At 42.8% G+C, this 20382-nt stretch overlaps 1 protein-coding gene across 1 annotated transcript in view; it reads left to right on the forward strand.

The window, feature by feature from the left end:
* Window positions 1–9046: 9046 nt before the first annotated feature.
* The window catches only part of DUSP10 (dual specificity phosphatase 10), a 38072-nt gene continuing 26736 nt past the window's right edge, over window positions 9047–20382 (forward strand). Inside the window, exons 1-2 of the mRNA XM_073338835.1 lie at window positions 9047–9177; window positions 11068–11916. Coding sequence (XP_073194936.1) covers window positions 11112–11916 — 805 coding nt within the window. The 5' untranslated portion in view covers window positions 9047–9177; window positions 11068–11111. The remainder of the gene's footprint in view (window positions 9178–11067; window positions 11917–20382) is intronic.

The following is a 20382-nucleotide window of genomic DNA, read 5'->3' on the forward strand; positions in this document are numbered from 1 at the left end:
TAATCAATAATTTCATATCTGTAAAAATCTTTTATTTGTATTCACTATTGCAAATAACGTATAACTCACAAGACATCAGTAAGTAATCTACCTCCAAATAGGATTGTTGTGTTTTCTGATATAAGAATGAAGCTGTTCTGTTTCCTGGCTTGCTTAATCAAAATATTCACCAGAACATAGAAGCAATTGCTCTCAGTGGAAAGTTGACAGTTCAAGGGGAAGAGACTTCGGGAAGCCAAGTTCTTGTATCTGTGATATATCCACTGGCTTCCCCTACCTCACCGTCAGTGGTTTGGAGTTGCTGCTGCAGAGCTGCAAACAAAAATCTGAGATTGAGTTGAGCTGAGCACAGGCTTGTGTTGAATGGCTCTGTGACTTTCTGGGGAATCTATGTGCAATTGATGAGTTCTGGTTGATATTATGAATTCTCTGTGTTTAGGCCCTTACGATTATTTTTACTGTATTCTTATTGCATACTCCTTGTGACAGGCATTAAGGACTATCAATAAGTGAAAGAGCCATGCCTGAACAGAACAATGGGGTGGCTGAAGGTAGGAAAACCAGATCTCCAGAGGAGAAGGTGTGGAATTTCCCAGAAAGGGGATATGTTTCTGGAGTGAAGGGGAACCTTTCTGACCGTCAGACCAGCCAGAACCTGAAGCACACTAACTGCAGGAGTAAGGTGGGGAGTCTCAATGTTCTGGAGGAAAAGCCATGTGCAGGAGAAAAGCTGGAGAGGAAGGACACTGTTAGAATGCTTTGACCAGCTCCCAATGAATACTTAAGTGTAGTGAAGAAACAGGCAGGCAATGGTATAAAGGTGTCTCTTTGTTTTGCCTACATCTGTATCTCTCTTGTTTTGTGAAAGTGAAGAGTAATGGTGTTAGAATCCCAAAGCAAAATCAGTGTCTATTTGCTTCAACTATCACATGTTCCTGTGATACCAGAGAAATCCCCAGACTCCATTTTGTATTCCTGGCCTCCATTTTGAATAAACCAGAGTCACGCCATCACTAGATGGAAGCTGCAGGTCACATAGCACTTCAAAGTAGGGGTAAAGTCAGCTAAATTACCAAAGTAGGGGAAAGTACAGATAAGGTAATCATAACTCTGAGGTAAACAACGGCAGTGAGCATGCGTGGAATGTTGACATGCATTCAAGAATGAGGTAATGTGTGGAAAGTTGGTACTGAGCACATGCGAGCATGTGCAGTAAAGATCTGATGGTGTCATGTCTAAAAATAGAATTGAAAAAACAGTATAAAAGGCAGTGTGCCTATGGGCAGCAGAGAGAGAGAGTTCGAGGGGCAGAAGGACGAGAGAGGCTATTGGGAATGGACGGATAGCAAAGGAGGAGCAAGCAGATAGCTGACCTGACTCGGGGGAGCCAATGTGATGTTGAGCTGTGGAGCAGATCAGAGCAAAGCAGATGGTAGAAGAAAGCATGAAGAAGCAGCCGCTGCAGAAATCAGGAGACAGAATAAGCCTGTCAGTTACGATTGTAGTATGGTGCTAGGGTTAGCTTGTGTGTGGATTAATAAAGATGTGTATGCATATTATGTTAATTGTACAGGGAATCTATATATGTAACACTTAACGATTGTTACCGGTAGCTGTCAGTGACCTGTGATGATGATACTGTATCAGGGATTGTTATTTGCACCAAAAAAGGATGCTTTGTTTTGGACAGAATACTGCTTGTGTCAATTATTTATTGGAAGACTGTATCCATGTCCTCCGGAGGTAACAGATTCAAGCTGTTCTAGGGAGTTTCTAAAACAGGGAACCTCTGGCAAGCCCAAGATATTCCTTAGCTATTCTGAAGACCCATACCCAATGAGAACAGCTTGATTATAACAGGAGAACACGTGGGCTGTTTTGAGGGAATCCTTGGTAAGCCCAGAAAGGGACAGTAGGTGGGCTATTCTGAGGATACTCTGAATCTGTTTTTGGGGTAACACCTGAAGGGACAAACTTTACCAGAGTACCCACAATGTTGGAGCTCTGGGAATGGTGTGCTTATGGTATTGCGGAGTCTGGGGGAGCCAGCATAGTCTCAGGGCCTATGCAGCTGGACTGTAAGGTCCCGCTCTGAGAAGGGAGGGATAGATGGAGATTTGTACACTGAGAGTCTGCCTAGAGACCTAAAACCATAGACTATGCCTTGGCTCTGCTCAGACTCTGCAAGTGAAAAGCACACAAGTCCAGTGTTGGGATCCAAACACAGCAGCCTGATGAGTGCCCAGCCCGGGAGCTTGACCAGAGCTGTGACAGAAAGAAAAGGAGTACTTGTGGCACCTTAGAGTCTAATAAATTGGTTAGTCTCTAAGGTGCCACAAGTACTCCTTTTCTTTTTGCGAATACAGACTAACACGGCTGTTACTCTGAAACCTGTCATTATGCAAGGCACTGCATTTAGCCGTATGGAGTGGAAATCTATATGCTCAAATAAATTGGTTAGTCTCTAAGGTGCCACAAGTACTCCTTTTCTTTTTGCGAATACAGACTAACACGGCTGTTACTCTGAAAGCTGTGACAGAATCCACTAACTTGATAGGCATTCAGGGGGTAGAAGATTTTCTGCAGAGATGGGCCAAGGAGATGGTGCCTGGATCTGGATCTTGATTAGGTTTAGACCAGGTTTGGGTTTGTTGACAGAATCAAGGGATTTGTGTTCAATGCTATCAAAGTCTTGCAACCTGTCCGTTGAGATTTTGGCTCTAAAATGCAGACCTTTGACTTTACTGTCCGTAAAGTTTCCACCATCTTAGAAATGGATCTGGAAAATGGGCCCTTTCCAGCTTTGGATTCAACCAAAGTCCTGGTGCTTTAATTTGGATTCAGTATTTCAAATTCACATAACCCCTTTCCTGTCCAAACCCAGGAAAATCAAAGGGATTTAGATTCAAGTTTCTAGATTAAATTTTACAGACACTTTATTGATCAGTGAAGATACCTTAACTGACATCATTCTGTCACCTCACCAGATTGCTTGGATTGTAATGAGAGCTGAAGCATTTCTGACGTGACATACTGATACATTATGAGATATTGTCAGTGATCCAGCAAATACTAAGAGGATTTCACAAAGATCAGAATGGGGGAAAAAGAATTTTAAAATTTTGTAGCGCTGCTGAATGCCTGCCCACAGGTTGATTAGTGGGCCCCTGCAGCTCAGAAGCCAATTTTCATTTTTGCCTTGCAGTTCACTTGGAAAAAGGGAAGGAACTAAACATTTTATATAATTTTCTGTGTCTAAATATATTGCCAGAAAGTCTGATTCTCTTTCATCTGCGTTCCCCTGGTAATTTGTCTGTGAAACTTTGTGTCTCTCTCTTCCCTCCCCACGCCCCCATCCCTACTTTGCTTTCCTTTTCCTTAGGATATTTTACTTTAGGCCAGAAGAAGTTTGCCAATCTTTAGGCCAGAAGAAGTTTGCCAAAGTTTGCCAATCTGAGTATTGCACTGGTTACCTACCAGGAGTCTGGGGGTGGATCCTAATTTGTATAACAGGGAGCAGGTTGCAGCTGGTCTCATAGTTAATAGGAAGTACAGCATGCAGAGACTTAACAGACTTACCTTGTTAGGCTCTGTGCTCCAGTGGGACCTTATGCTGCATTCTGAGTGATTTACAGCTTCCATTCACAGAAGCTATTGTGTTTTTTCACTTGATGCTGCTCTCACTAGCACATGATTATTTTTGAGGGAACAGGATTATTAGGAAACTTATATCTAAAAATGGAAATTCCAGAGGTTAGTCATTACTGTACAACGGGAATTATTTTTCAATGGAATGTTGATTCTTTTTGGTGCTGGAGCCTCCACAGGTGACCCTCCTCCCTCTGTCAGTACTGACAGAGTGCCTTAGCATGAAATTTGGGAGTCCTGGGTTTATGAATGTGCAGTCTGTTGCATGAGATGCACGACCAATTCTCTGACAACTTGTGGGGCATTAAATGGTCTCATAGCACCTTTTCCAATGCACACTGTGTCTTATCCATCCCCTGCACTATTGCAATGCATAGTAGTGTGGATATCTGTCTCACAGTTAACAGCATTGACCTCACCCACTGTATTGTCTCATTTTCTGTGTGTAAAATTATAAGTAGAGCTGAGCGGAAGCTTAACTAAATAGTTTTTCATTGGAAAATGCTGTTTGGTAGAAATCAAATTTTTTCCCTGAATCATATAATTTTTCACTAAACTTTCTAAAGGCCAATATATGAGTAAGAGTGAGAGAAAGAGAGACAGATCCCCAGACCCAGCTTGGAATAGCCAGTAGCCCAGTAAGTAGGGCTTTTACTTGGGATGTCAGAGACACAGTTTTAAGTCACTGCTCTTCCCGATTCAAAGGAGGGACTTGACCCTTGTTCTAACAACTAGGGTACTGAGTATTCTAGGGTGGGATCTCTCTTTGTGGATTTTTTCCCCCAAAACTGAAAGGTCCTGGTTTTGTGCTGCCTTGGGCTGGAAACAAATGATCTCTTCATTGTTGGAAATGGAATTCTTGTTTTCCTGACAGCCCTATACATAAGTGCTTGGCTCTTATGGGTAGATGATCCCGATCGTCTCTTCTGGCCTTAAAGTCTGAGTCTAAATATAATCTGGACCGTACAAATTATCCCTATAACATTTTATTTGTATGGAAAATATACTCCTAACACTTGTAAATAGAACGGTTGTGCCATTTCTAGGTACAGAAATGAAACATGCAATCGTTTATAAGCATATACATTATTTGCTGGCTGTATCCAAAGCAGGAAAATTCAGACTTATTCCCCACCATTTAGCTCCAATGGTGACAGTAGAAGTGGAGACTGTATTTCAGAGATAACTTAAGCATTTTCATCACCCTCTTGCCTAAAACTACGCAGTGTCGAGTAATATGACACCATGATAAAGGGGTCTGAGTCTTGTCTAAACGATAACTTCCATGGGTGGAGCTGCACTAGTGATTGAATTATGGGGTTTAATGTTTCCTAAATAAGTTCACTCACAGCAAGTGCAATTGGAGAGATGCTGGTGGGGCTGACGTTAGTTTGTAACCTACATAGGCAACCTTTAAGTCACCTAATATTTAGGAGTAGCTCCTGCCCAGGTGTTCCTTTAAGCATTCCCACACCACTGGCTGACAGTGGCCTAGGGCACTAAAGTGTCTAGTGCTGCCTGGTTCTGTTTGTATGCTGTGGCAAACGTTTTTTGTGTCAGACAATAGGGTGTGTTGCAAGCATTGCTGATGCTCTCAATGGTAGAATTCTATGCTATGGGGAATTCTCTCTCGTGTCCTAGTCAAATTCCAGTCCTGCTCATTACGTTCCAGTTACCTGAATTCCCCCTGGTTTCAGAGGGGTAGCCATGTTAGTTTGTATCAGCAAAAATAACGAGGAGTCCTTGTGGCACCTTAGACTAACAAATTTATCTGGGCATAAGCTTTCATGGGCTATAACCCACTTCATCAGGTGCATGGAGTGAAAAATACAGTAGGTAGCTATAAATATACAGCACATGAAAAGATGGGAGTTGCCTTCCCAAATACTCACCAGTAACTACACACCACACAACAGAAGCACTAACACAGGAACCAATCCCTGCAACAAACCCTGTTGCCAACTCTGTCTGCATATCCATTTAAGGGACACCACCATAGGACCTAATCACATCAGCCACACCATCAAGGGCTCGTTCACCTGCACATCCACCAATGTGATATATGCCATCATGTGCCAGCAATGCCCCTCTGCCATGTACATCGGCCAAACGAGACAATCTCTGCACAAAGGAATAAATGGACACAAATCAGACATCAAGAACTGTGACATTCAAAAACTAGTCGGAGAACACTTCAATCTTCCTGGACACTCAATAAAAGTGGAGAATCTTCAACAACAAAAAACTTCAAAAACAGACTTCAGTGAGCAACTGCAGAACTGGAATTAATCTGCAAACTTGATACCATCAAATTAGGCCTGAATAAAGACTGGGAGTGGCTGGGTCACTACAAAAAGTAATTTTCCCTCTGTTCATACTCACGCCTTCTTGTCAATAGTTGGGAATGGGCCACATCCACCCTGATTGAATTGGTCTCGTTAGCACTGACCCCCCCCCCCCCCACACACACACACTTGGGAAGGCAACTCCCATCTTTTCATGTGTTGTATATTTATAGCTGCCTACTGTATCTTTCACTCCATGCACCTGATGAAGTGGGTTATAGCCCATGAAAGCTTATGCCCAGATAAATTTGTTAGTCTAAGGTGCCACAAGGACTCCTCGTTATTTTTGCTGATACAAACTAACGAGTCCTTGTGGCACCTTAGACTAACAAATTTATCTGGGCATAAGCTTTCATGGGCTATAACCCACTTCATCAGGTGCATGGAGTGAAAGATACAGTAGGCAGCTATAAATATACAACACATGAAAAGATGGGAGTTGCCTTCCCAAGTGTGTGTGTGTGGGGGGGGGGGGTCAGTGCTAACGAGACCAATTCAATCAGGGTGGATGTGGCCCATTCCCAACTATTGACAAGAAGGCGTGAGTATGAACAGAGGGAAAATTACTTTTTGTAGTGACCCAGCCACTCCCAGTCTTTATTCAGGCCTAATTTGATGGTATCAAGTTTGCAGATTAATTCCAGTTCTGCAGTTGCTCACTGAAGTCTGTTTTTGAAGTTTTTTGTTGTTGAAGATTCTCCACTTTTATTGAGTGTCCAGGAAGATTGAAGTGTTCTCCGACTAGTTTTTGAATGTCACAGTTCTTGATGTCTGATTTGTGTCCATTTATTCCTTTGTGCAGAGATTGTCTCGTTTGGCCGATGTACATGGCAGAGGGGCATTGCTGGCACATGATGGCATATATCACATTGGTGGATGTGCAGGTGAACGAGCCCTTGATGGTGTGGCTGATGTGATTAGGTCCTATGGTGGTGTCCCTTAAATGGATATGCAGACAGAGTTGGCAACAGGGTTTGTTGCAGGGATTGGTTCCTGTGTTAGTGCTTCTGTTGTGTGGTGTGTAGTTACTGGTGAGTATTTGGGAAGGCAACTCCCATCTTTTCATGTGCTGTATATTTATAGCTACCTACTGTATTTTTCACTCCATGCACCTGATGAAGTGGGTTATAGCCCATGAAAGCTTATGCCCAGATAAATTTGTTTGTCTCTAAGGTGCCACAAGGACTCTTTGTTGTTTTTGCTGAATTCCTCCTGTATCTTCAATTAGATACAGCATCTAAAACGATCGTGTAGTGTTGCTTAGCACTGTTAAACATTTACCACGCTTTTGCTCTAGCAGTGGCTGCTTTCCCCTGGTGGGTGAAGTGATTCCTTATATATATGTAATGTTTATAAAATAGTTTTGGATCAGACTGACTGAAAATCACAACAGCTGTGACAGTCCCATCATGTCTGTATCAAACTCTATAACAAATAATGGGACTTATATAACCAAGGAGAGGGAAAATGGCAAAAGCAAGGCACATGAAATCATAGCTTTTTACAAGTAATTGACAAAGACAAGTTTTGAAAAAAGAGGCTCTTTGACACAGCATTTTAAAGATTTATTAAATGGGAAGTCCTCCCTCCTCCTCATGTTACAGTCTCGCGGCAGGCACACTTAGTTTACCGTTCTGAGCCTTTGCTGGAAGGCTGCTATGGTAGTAGGCAGAACTGCTGCAATCCATGATCGCTTCACTCCTTATTATCCTTTTAACAACACAATAACAGCGGAGACTGTGGGTCCTGGTTAATACCCAAGGTCACGGTGCTCCCTGCCTCTCAAAGAGAGGTAGGCGAGTGTGAGGGAGAGAGATGGGGTTTGGTGGGTTGATAGATACTCTGTGAGACCCTGCACATCCTAAACGTGCGGCCAGAGCTCTGCTCTTGCTCCAGCTGTCTGATTCCGCACTGGGAAGGGCTCCAGAGTTGCATGGGTGCTGAACGGCGGCAGCACGAGGTGCTGAAGCCTGGTACTGAGCTGGGATGGTCTCTCCCCAACATGCAGCCGTTTGGCAGCAGACGCCAACAGCTCTCTTTAAAAGGCAGCTTCCAGCCTTAAAGGGCAGGGCTGACTCGCGCTGTGACAATTACAATGAGGGAGATTTTAAAAAAAATTAAGCGAGAGTGTGATTTTTTTTTTTTTGGCCCATGCCTCTCGCATCCCAGGAGGGGCGTGCTGGGGGGAATAATACTTTCGCCCTTCCCGGGGCCGGGGGGCTGCAGCCAGGGAAGTGGCGGAGGGGAGAAGGCAGCCAGCCAGCAGAGCAGCACCTGCGAACGTGGCTGGTGGTGACTCTGCCGCACTTTGGAGCTCGTTCTCCGCTGCCTTGGGCTTATCACCCTCCTCTCCGCCCCTGCCTCTCACAGCGTCCCTCCTGCGCCCGGAGAGCCCCCCGGGGCGGCTGGCGGGGAGCAGCTCGGGCTGCGGCTGGATCGGCTCCTTCCCCAAGTCTTCTTGCCAAGTGCCGCCTGCGTTGTCAGCCCCTTGCTTGTGTGTGTGTGTGTGTGGGGGGGGGTTAACATGAACAAATCCATCTCGCGGCGCGGCGCCCGTGGCTGCTGCGGGAGGGTTTCATTCACAGAAGGCGAGCCGGTGTAGCGGGGGGCGGGGAGAAGGACTCCAGAGACGGGGGAGTGAGGGGGCAGGCAGGAGACAGAAGCGGGAGAGACGGGAAAGCGGGAGGGAAGGGGCGAGCGAGCGCCCCACTGACAACCCAGCCCCGGAACGGGTTAAGCACATGCCCGCTGGGCCGGTTGACATGTAAATACAGAGCAGCTGCTCTTCTCCGGCTCCGGCTCTTCCCAGCTTCTGATTGGCTGCCAATGACATCACCCCCTGCCCCCCTGTGTTATACCACAACGGACTCAAAGCTACGTCGGATAAACTATCCCCAAGCGGCGGGGAGCCCAGCCCCCGGCTCCTCCCACTCCCCCATCTCCAGCCATTGGCCCCCCGGCGCTCGGAGCCCGCCCGCTTGCAGGGGAGAGCCCCCATTGGGCGTGGGCGCCGTCCGTCCCCGCCCGCTCCGCCCCTTTCGAACCTTACATTTACAGTGTAGCAAAAGAGAAAGTAAGTCTGTTGCAGCGGGAGATCAATGAAGCCCAGTGAATGGGGGTTTAACGTGTAACTCCGTAGCCGCAGACGAGCGCCGGATGCTGAAGGGATCTACTTATTTATGAAGTAAGTGGAAGGCTCTGATCATAATGTTAGGGGAGGGCAGCGTTTATATAGTTACACAGAGGTACAGAACCTAAAACATACATAGTATGAGAGAAGGGCATAGTTTCATCTGTATGCAATGCTACTTTTGGAGGGGTGGTGTAGAAAGCTCGGCCAACAGTGTTGGGCTTGTACTGCCTCTGATTACTGACCTCTGCTCTTTCTAGTGAGTGTTGGTGGGATGGGAGAAGCGGCTTTTCTTGTTTGGGATTGCTGCAGTGTGGTTGGTGGGTGGGTGAGAGACTAGAGTGCTCGCAGGGCTCTCCTTGCATCTTCTCCCTTGGCTTTATCTTCCCCACCCCAGACGCACACAAGAGAGGGTGGTGGTTCGTGGTGCTAAATAGGGCTGCGTTAGCTCGGTTCCCTGACTTCGTGGTTTTGCTGGAAATATACGACCCTCTGCTGCAGAGATGCAGCTCTTCCAAAACTGCATATATATCCTTGGGAAAACAACCCTCTGTACCTGGGATCAAATCCTGTGAAGTGTTTTTGTAATCTTACTGATTTTTATGTATACTTTGAAATAAAATTAGTTGCAATTTATTTTTAATTGTGCTGCTGTTTTTTTCCTCTTTACTAGCTGGAGGAGATTGCTTTTTAGTTTTCCCTTATGTTTGACTGTCAGGCTCTTTTTTTTTTTTTTTTTTTTTTTTAAGAGGAAAGGAGGAGGGATAGGCTAGACAATCTACTGGGGTCGTTTTGTAAAGGTTGATGATTGGTCTCTACCCTGAGATTTCATTTTCTGTCATGTTAGAGCTGACGTTCATCTGTAAATGATAAATATTTTCCCCGTTGTAAAAATGTTTTCAAATTCATCTCACAAAGAGATTTTTAGAGAAAAGAAGGAAGTGGAGGGACTTGTTATCCCAAGGCAGGCCAGAGAATACAACTCATTGATATAAAAAGGGGATGTTATAAGTATTGGAGACATGGACAGTATAATGTTGGAAGCGTGAGGGGAAACTGATATTAGAAGTGCTCAGTCACTTTATTTTGTTAGATTTATTTAATTTGTTAGCTGGTTGATGGAATGAATGTATTTCAAGGAGGGGAGTACCAGATGCTCTGAAAGTTGGTGGATATCTTTTGGGTGTGTGTGTGTGTGTAAATAACTTTCTGGTGTCTCTTAGTATATGAGACAATAAAGCTTGTAAAGATCATGACCTAGGGGCTGCAGAGGGACCCTTATTCCTGGAGTCTCTAAAACTGTTCTGTAGGGTGAGGGTGCTTCTGCCTCTAGGATTGCTTGAGGTGCTAGACTTTCCAGGCTGATACATTTTTATTAGAATTGTACTCGGATCTAAAAAGGGGAGGTGGAATGCAGGCTTGTCCCTTTCAATTACATAATAATCTCTGGCATCTTCTTGTTATGCCTTTGTTTCTGTATGGGTTCAAGCTTTCAAATGGCTTTCTCAAGAGTTTATTCCAAAGCTAGTTTTATTCAAGCTTGTTAGAAAAGTTGCACATCTGCCTCTGATGTATTTAGCTGCTGTGCATTCCAGTGAGTTGTCAAGCCACGCCAGTAGTTCTGTCCCTTGCTGTGAGCAGAGGAAATGAGAGAACATGCCTTTTTATTATCTTTCTCAGTTGCATGCTTTGCAGCCTTAAGGCTTCAGGGTAGCTCAGCATCTGCATGTAAATGAATGTCGACTAGTTGCATGGTAGGCCAGTTGCACGTTCTGCATTCTCTTTGGGTAAAGAGTTGAAGTTTTTGCTGCAGGAGTGGGAGAGGTTCCTTCATTAACTGCGCTGAGCTGATCACTCTTAGTCAGGGATGAGTATCAGAAACCGCTTTTAGAAATCTCTGACCCTGTATGTTTCATGTGATCCTTTTTCTTTTTCCCTTTGCAGACAGATCTTGAGTTCTTCTTGACTTGCCAATTCTCAGCCTCCTCATGCCTCCATCTCCTTTAGACGACAGGGTAGTAGTGGCACTTTCAAGGCCAGTAAGACCTCAGGATCTCAACCTTTGTTTAGACTCTAGCTACCTTGAATCTGCTTCTTCTGCCAGTGAGAGTCACACAAGTCTCCTTGGCACAGCTGTTGTGTCCCTAAAGGCTGCTAATCTCACGTATATGCCCTCATCCAACAGCTCGGCACGCTCTCTGAGTTGTGGATGCAGCAGCGCCAGTTGCTGCACTGTGGCAACTTACGACAAGGACAATCAGGCCCAAACTCAAGCAAGCACCAGCAGCACTACCAACGTAGGAACCTCTACCACCTGCCCTGCTAACCAAATGGTCAACAACAATGAGAACACGGGCGCATTGAGTCCATCGGGTGGAGTGGGGAGCCCGGCCTCAGGCACAACCAAGCAACTAGCTAGCATAAAAGTAATCTACCCTAATGACCTGGCTAAAAAGATGACCAAATGCAACAAGAGCCACCAACAGAACCAAGGGCCTGTCATCATTGACTGCAGGCCATTCATGGAGTACAATAAGAGTCACATTCAAGGGGCTGTTCACATTAACTGTTCTGACAAGATCAGCAGGAGAAGGCTCCAGCAGGGCAAGATCACGGTCTTGGACTTGATCTCCTGCCGGGAAGGCAAGGACTCCTTCAAGAGGATCTTTTCCAAAGAAATTATAGTTTATGATGAGAATACCAATGAGCCAAGCCGAGTAATGCCTTCCCAGCCACTCCACATAGTGCTGGAGTCACTCAAGCGAGAAGGCAAGGAACCTCTAGTTCTGAAAGGTACTTCTACCCACTACCCCCAAAATAATCTGCTGGTTTCTTGTGTCTTTTCTCCATAAATATCCAGGTTTTTTTGCTTGGTTGAAAGATGTACACTTAAAATCTATTTGGGAATCCTATATGTATAGAGTCATCAATAGCAAAAGGAACAGTCAGTGACATTACTATAACCAGGGTGCACAGCTGTTGAAGGACCATCTTCAGAGTAGTTCTCAATGGTTTGCTATCAAACTTGGTGGGGGAGGGAGGGATGTAGCTGGTGGGATCCCACAGGGGTTGTCCTGGGTCTGGTACTAGTCCAATGTTTTCATTAATGACTTGGATAATGGATCTGGAGAGCGTTCTTATAAAATTTACAGATGACATCAAGTTGGGAAGGGTTGCAAGCAGTATGGAGAACAGGATTAGAATTAAAATCAACCTTGAAAAATTGGAAAACTTGTCTGAAATCAACATTATGAAATTCAATAAAGACAATAAAGTGCAAAGTACTACACTTAAGAAAGAAAAATTAAATGCACAGTTGCAAAAAGTGGGGAATAAGTGGCTAGGCAGTAATACTGGTGAAAAGTACCTGGAGGGTACAGTGGATCAGAAACCAAATGAGGTAACAACATGATGCAGCTGCTAAAAAGGCTAGTATCGTTCTGGGTTTTTTTAACAGGAGTATCGTATGTAAGACATGGGAGGTAATTGTCCTGCTCTACTTGGCACTGATGAGGCCTCAGCTGGAGTGCTGTCTCTAGTGTTGGACGCCACTCTTCAGAAAGATGTAGACAAACTGGAGAGAATCCAGAGGAGAGCAACAGAAATGATAAAAGGATTAGACAACCTGACCTATGAGGAAAGGCTTTAAAAAAAACTAAACAAACCTGGGCATGTTTAGTCTTGAGAGAAGAGGACTCGGGGAACCTGAACACATTTAAAGACTCTTTAAATGTGCTCTTATTGAAAGGATGGTGATCAATTGTTTTCCATGTCCACTGAAGGTAGGGCAAGAAGCCATGGGCTCAATCTGCAGCAAGGGAGATTTAGGTTAGATATTTGGAAAATATTTCTACCTATAAGGGTAGTTAAGCTCTGGAATAGGCTTCTAAAGAAGGTTGTGGAATCCCCATAAATGGAGGTTTTTAAAAACAGGTTGTTAGACATAACACCTGTCAGGGATGGTCTAGGTATACTTAGCCCCATAGGGGGCTGTAGGAGATGACCTCTGAAAGTCCCTCCAGCTCTCCATTTATTATGAGTCTATGATTAAGAGAGGGGAGGAAGATCTTAGCATGTGTCTTATATATAAAGCATGGAGCTGATAGACCTTGGTGTTTAGGTTTTTTGTTTTTTGTTTGTTTGTTTTTTTTTAAATGAATATTGCTGTCTGAGGGTGAAGATAAGTGGGAAGAGAGGGAGGAAACAGACTTCCTAGATTCCTAATGTCTGTGCAGAATTTTAATTTTTCCTAACTATAAGCATTTGGACTAGAAATACTTATAGTAAAGGGCAAAGACCCAAGAAGATGCAATACTCTACCCAAATATTTTAGATCAAATTGATTTTTGGGGACCTTGTATTTCTAGTAGTCTTGCTGTCTGTTATTTTAGTCTTCATAAAACTTAGCTCATAGAAGTTGGAGATGGGCAATAGGCGTTGGGTAAAAGAAGAGGAAGAGGTATTAACCTAACTAGTCTGAGTTCTCAGATTAGTCTGTGGACTACCATGGTATACTACCTGTTCTGGTGGCTGATCATTTGGATCTCAATATATTTTACACTGTCCAGGGCTGGAATGTTGAGAGGGCCCAGAAAACAATTTCTCTGCTCTGAAGTTGTCTGCAGGAAAACACTTTTTTGAAGAACTACTATTTTAATGCTTTGTCCAGTCTAATTTTCAGTGTTTCAAGTGATGTCGTCCACCACTTTGAAAAGCTTTCCACAGTCTAATACTGTCTGAAGATATTTACCTTTTTCTTCATTTCATTCTGGTACTTCTGTTGCCATCCAAATTGTCTTCCCTTTCCTTGTTATTTAGACCCTTCAAATACTTGGTTGACAGTTTGACCCTTCCCTCTCCCTTTAGCCATGGTTTACCCAAACTGTACATATTGAACTCCCTTAATCTTCCTCAGAGGTAATTTCTTGTAGCCTTGCAATCATATCCCAAAGAATATGGCAGTTAAACTTGCTGTTCTGAGAGTTGCTAGAGGACTCTGTGGAAGTAGATGGGTCAAAGAATGGAGCTGAGTTAAAGGTTTTGTGGCAGGCTTCACAATTTTGTTTAAACCTTAAAATCATGTTTTGGCTTTCTTGTGCATTAACTGCAACTCACAGTGACACTGATTTGATTTTGATAGTTGCAACTGATTCCCAATAGACTTTCACTGAAATCATTAGGCCATCATATATCTATGACAAATATAGATATCACAGATATCTATGAATCTATGAATCATGATTCTTATGCATGCAAAAGGAACAGAGAGACACATTGTGCAGTGAAGCTTCCTTTTAAATTCAATGCTACTATTGACCATAATTCTGTCTTAACAAAGCTTTCCTTCCCCCCTCCCTGTCTTGACGTTCATACCTTTTTCAGCAAAGAAAATGTTTATAGAAAAAAATCTTTTTCTGTATTTCTTTGTAAGAAAGATATGGGTAAATGACATCGCATTATGACAATTCCAGGATCTTGATATACTGTGTAGTAGCTATGGTTTATCTGCATAGATATTTGGTATCAGTGAGATGTTCAGCAATTGTAACAGTAGCAAGCAAGTCCACCCAGGTGTCATGCTTGAAACATGGCTTTTATACCCTCCTTTACTGATGCTAACTGCTGGGTGCTCTGCTGAGATTTCGTAAAATGCTTGCAAAATCACCCAGTACACACTACTTTGGTCCTGCTCTGAAGCAGACCATTTTAAAATTGGTGAGAAGCATTTAGTGGTTGGCTCAGAAGATTCTCTTAATAGAGTTTGGATCTCTTTCTCCCCCTCCCTCTCCACTCCCCTCGGCAATCAGATGTTCCCTCTGAACTATTTTTGCCAAGGTGGGGGGCGGGAAGGGGGAGGATGAAACAGGTAAAGGACAAGGGAAGAAAAACCTCTGTTAACTGTGGTTTAAAGAGAATGGAACTAGCTTGGGAAAGCGCATCAAGCAGAGGAGGGCCAAGAGCTCTCCCATTTTAAACCGGTTACCTTGCATTTTTAAACCCTCTTCTTCCCCCCCACCCCCCCCGAATTTGAAATGGGGTCTGAGTAGGGGCCTCTTGGAGTTGGGATTATTATAGAGTAACTAATAAGGCTCTGCTTAGGCTTCCATGCCTGGAAAGTAGCAGTAGAAGTGCTTGTTGTTTAGTTCCAGTTGTCAGATAGGATTTTTCCATCATGCTTCAACTGCGTGTGTGTGTGTGTGTGTGTGTGTGTGTGTTCAGGAATTGAACTAAAATTGAAGAGAGGATATAAAGCCTCATTGCTTTTTATTTTAGAAGATTTCTCTTGCTCACCGCAATCCAGTCATAATTTATTGCTGGCCCATCTGATCCTCTGTTTTATGTTTGTAAACATTGGTTGCTAACCTTGCCGTCCAAATTTATGTCCCCCTGATCTGGTGCCATGTTCTCCATGTATGGTGCTGCCTGTCAACCAAGCAGCCTTGTTGCCGTTTTAGTGTTGCAGTGTCACATTGAGGAGAAATTGATCAGAGAACCTCCGGGCCCTTGGCCTTGGGGATTAAATTACTGCTTTAATTTACAATTCTTCTGGTTGGTGACTTCAGTCCAAGATGTATCTTGTTCTAGATGTCTGAATCTTTATTTAATTATTTTTTAAAGCAGTGAGGGACGTATTGTGTGCTTTCCTAAAACCAGACTGATCTATTGGTTAAAATACACTTTAAATTTCTCCATTGGCATGAACACTTAAGCAATAACATTAAAAATAAGTTATTAATTTCAACAGGACCACATGTTGTACTGGGGCTGCGACAAGAAGACACATCTGGGCAGTGTTGAATGTGATTGGGCTTGCCTTTGTTTTATGGAGGGATTTTTAATCTCTCTAATGTTCCTCCCCCTCCCACCTGCCTTGTCTGCACTATTTCTTTGCCACTTCCTCTACTTATGGGGTACACTTTTTTTCTTTAAAAATTAAGGTAAGATTTGCATTTGATTTAATCACTTCAAAAGCCAAGTTTGAAATGCTGCTATTCCTTTTGAATAACAAATACAAGAACTTCTATATCTACAGAAGTATATATCAGATTATATTTTTAGCATTATTGTCAAATTGTGTAAAAACTTAAACTGCTTTTTATTTTATCCTGACGAAATCCAAAGCTTTGGTTTGGTTGCATACAGTATGTCAAGTAGCTTTCTCCCCTCACTCCCTCCTCCCAACTTCCCCTTTTTTCTTCCCTTTAACAGCAGATGCTAGTGTCGAGTAGTTATCAGAAACTAAAGGCACTTTCTTTAGTGGCTGGATTTCTTTGCATATCATCATCTCTTTCTCTTAGTGTACCACATACGGAACTGATCGCAGTGGTGTCTTTCACCAGTTCTGCTAAATGGCAGAGGCACTTACACAATTTGCTTTGCCTTTCATTGTTCTTGGGGGGGAGGGAGTCAATTTTCCCCAAAGTCAGTGGGTGGGTAAAGTCAGTAATGTGGGCCTACTTCTGCTCTTCTGGAAGCTGATGGAAAAATAGTCACTGCATTCAGTGGAAGTAGACTTGGGAGCCCTGATGACTTGGTCCTTAGCCTCATCGACCCATGGAACAGGGTGAGAGGGAGAGACCTGGGGTGAAATCCTGGCCCCATTGAAGTTAATAGCAACACTTCCAGGACTTCACCCATGGTGTGGAGGGGCCTCAGTGCCTTATAGGGGAAATTCTTCTCCTATTAGTGACTAATCCACAGGTGAAGCAGTATTGCCAACCCTTGCAGTTTTATCACAAGTCTTGTGGTACTTGGTGTTTGCTTTTTATGTTTTTGTTTTTCCTTTTAAATCCCCAGCTCTTGGAGTCAGGTAATTACATAAATATCTCTGCTTTAATTATAAATGAAGTGGTGTTGGTTTTGTTTTCCCCCCCTCTGGGATTGAAGGGAAAAATCTGGGGCAGGAAATGAATTGTCCAGGCTCAGAAACCAGAAGATACGTTGCGGGGTGAAGGGAGATCATTTAAAACAAAACATGATTTTTCAAGCTAATCACTTTTTTGTTTTTTGATTTTTAAAGGGGACAGGTTGATTTGAGATTTTGAATGCATGGGATTGGCAGATTGTCAAGCGGGGGCTTCTTTCTAAAGAAAGTCTTGATGCTTTTCACAGTATTGTGCACAATTGGGTTATATGAACCCAAAGAAGTGTGGCTAAAGCTCAGTTAGTTCCTTGTAACTCCTTTTGTTTTCCTCTTGGTGTGAGGAGCTTATTTCTGTTCTAGTGTTCTATCTTTGCACCGTTCATCTAACGGGGGAATAAATGAAGTGAAGTGTTTTAGGTCTTGTTATAGTGATGAGTGTAAAACCTGCCACCAAGCTGTTTGGTGTTTTATTGTCATGATCTAAGAATAATTTCCAGACTCCTAACTTAAACAGGTATCAAGAAAGTTAAAATAATTCCTAAAGAATGCAGAGCTTTGTAGATTTTAAATAAATGTCCATCTAATGTCATACACTAAGCTCACTGTGAAATACACTTATCTGCTTGCTTCTCTGTACCTGATGTTAGTTTTCTTTTCAGAAATAAACATGGTTATGTTTTGTTGTAATTCTAGAGTAACTCTGTTGATGTCAGAGTTACTCTAAATTTGCAGATGTGTAATTTATGGATCAAATTCTGCTCTGAGTGACTGACCAAAACTACTGGCCAATAGAATATATGAAAACTTAGCATGTATTTCTGCCAGGGATCTCAACGCACTGAAGTCAATTAGACCAGTGGCTCTCAACCTTTCCCGACTACTGTACCTCTTTCAGGGGTCTGATTTTTCTTCCATGCCCTCCAAGTTTCACCTCACTTAAAAACTATTTTCTTAAAAAATGAGACCTAAAAATATAAAAGTGACAGAGCACACTAGTACTGAAAAATTGCTTACTTTTTCATTTTTACCATGTAATTATATTCCAATCAATTTATTTTATAAATATTGTACTTAAATTTCAGTGTATATATAGAGCAGTAAAAACAAGTCCTAGTCTATATGAAATTTTAGTTTGTATTGACTTCATGAGTGCTTTTTAGGTAGCCTGTTGTCAAAGTAGGCAAATATCTGGATGAGTTGAGGTACCCCCTGGGAGATCTCTGTGTACCCCCAATGAATAAGACCATAACTACACTTGGAAAAAGTTGTAATTTTAAATGTTAACTAACATGTGAAAATCCCAGTGTGATTCAAAATAAAACTTGCCTTGTAAAATTCTGGCCCCACTGAGATCAATGACCACTCCCCATGACTTTGCTAGGACCAAGATTTCACCCTAAGATTTTAATATATACTACCTAATGTGTTAAAACTACCCCTCTTTTTTTTTTTCCTGTGGTTGACAACACTAAGGCCTTGTCTACATTCTCTCTCCACTCCAGTTATGTACATGGGTTTATACAAGGTAAACTGAAGCACAAATATTATTGAAAAATTTAACATTCTCAATCCCTTAAACCGCATTAAAGGGACATTGCTGCATAAGAAACTGAAAACTACTTTCTCTTTGCAGCTACATGACATGCTGTCCTTGCCTCCAAAATAAATGGTATCTATTGTGTGGTGTCCCAGCATGCACTATGCTGCTGGTTAAGTCACACTCAGCCTTGAAGAAAGCAGGAGACTACCTCTGTGTAGGGGTAAGAAGTCCTGTTTTCCTTCCAGTGTTGCATTTTTCTCTTTCAAGGGTTTTCCTTGGGGATCCTTCCTTATACCTTGGGGATCCACAATAAGAATATTAAAAAGCAAACTATTTTAAAGAACCATCCCTGCAATATTTGGGAGGAACAATCTGGATTTACCATCCCTTTTTTGGAGGCTGGCTCCGTCTCTGTAATGCTGGGTGTGACATCACCTGTAATGTAAATGGCAGGTTTAGCACTAGATAAGAGCTGGCATTTGGTTGAAGGGGATTAGCAGTGCATAGATCTGCAAAAGACTATGGAGTTGGGTTTTGGCTACCTAAATTTACTGATACGGCCATTCATTCTCTTCACCTTGTTTGGTAAGGGACATTCAGTACCTACTACTAAAGTTCCATTGTTCTTGGTAATATTGCATATTTAAAATCTCCCTTCAGTGTAAGTTTAATGCTGTTAAGTACTGGATTGACAGCCCTGGCAGCAATCCCTGCTGAACTACAGAACCAGGTACAGCACTGGCCTTGTCTTCACTGCTAAAAAAAGGTGTGTTCTTCTTAACTTGGGGTAACTAACCTGCGTGAACTGTCCAGAGGTAAAAACACAGTGTAGTTAAAGCACTTCAATTTTACTTCAAGTACATTTACCCAGGTGAGCTTCTGGAAGGGGTATAGGGCTGTTTAGTTTTACCATGAGATAAGCAGCCCTATTCCAGTACCTTATCCTCATGTGTGGTTTTTTTTTTTTTTTTTTTTTAAACCTTGGGGATAGTTCATGTGTGTTTTTCCTGAGGTAAAGGAAAAAAACAAGCCTTTTTAAGCAATGCACATGAGACACCTTGCACTACTGCTGGTTGTGGCTTTGACACACTGACCCAAAAATGGACCTCAATCCTTGCTTGGAGAAACCTTCCTTAAGGCTGCAAGGCAGATCAGTCTCTTCACCTGTTGGCTCATTGGTCATCACTGAGACTTCCAGCATGAGTGTTACTGTTAGTTGTCATGTGGATGTACAAAGCTAACCTACTGTACAAACAAAACACCAAAACCACATTTATGTTCTAGGCTTGAGTGGTAACCTCGATACTGCTTAATGCAAATATGTCTGCATAATGCCTTTTAAGTTTGCGCACAGGGTGGGTTTTTTCCTTCAAAGTAGCAGCTGATGATGTTACTGTGCTTAATACTCAAAGATTCTTAAGATTACTGTGGGTTTATAATAAATCTGAAATGTGCTGTGGGGGATCAACCACCGGGCTTCAAGCTGTGACTTTTTAACATGTGTTTTTTTGATGGAATAAGTAAGAGAATGTTAAGGTTGCATATTTTAGGACTCAAAAGCCAAGAAATGCCCAAAGTAGGACCACACATGCAACTTTAACTGTGTGTGGGTGTCTGTACGTGGTTTTTATTCTCATGATCTCACACTGTTTCTCGGTAATATAGTGAAGCATTCAACTTTGCTACAATTTTTAGATACAGAAATGTAGCACTTCCTACTGCCACTCTGTGTATGCAGACAACCCTAGGCAGATTATTTCACATAGACTTGCAGTTGACCACATGTGGGGGGGGGGAGGGGAAATGCATGGCCTTGTATTTAAGGAAGTATGCAATCATGTAGTATAAAAATTGT

The sequence above is a fragment of the Lepidochelys kempii genome, chromosome 3 (assembly GCF_965140285.1).
Source record: "Lepidochelys kempii isolate rLepKem1 chromosome 3, rLepKem1.hap1, whole genome shotgun sequence".
Classification (NCBI taxonomy): Eukaryota; Metazoa; Chordata; order Testudines; family Cheloniidae; genus Lepidochelys; species Lepidochelys kempii.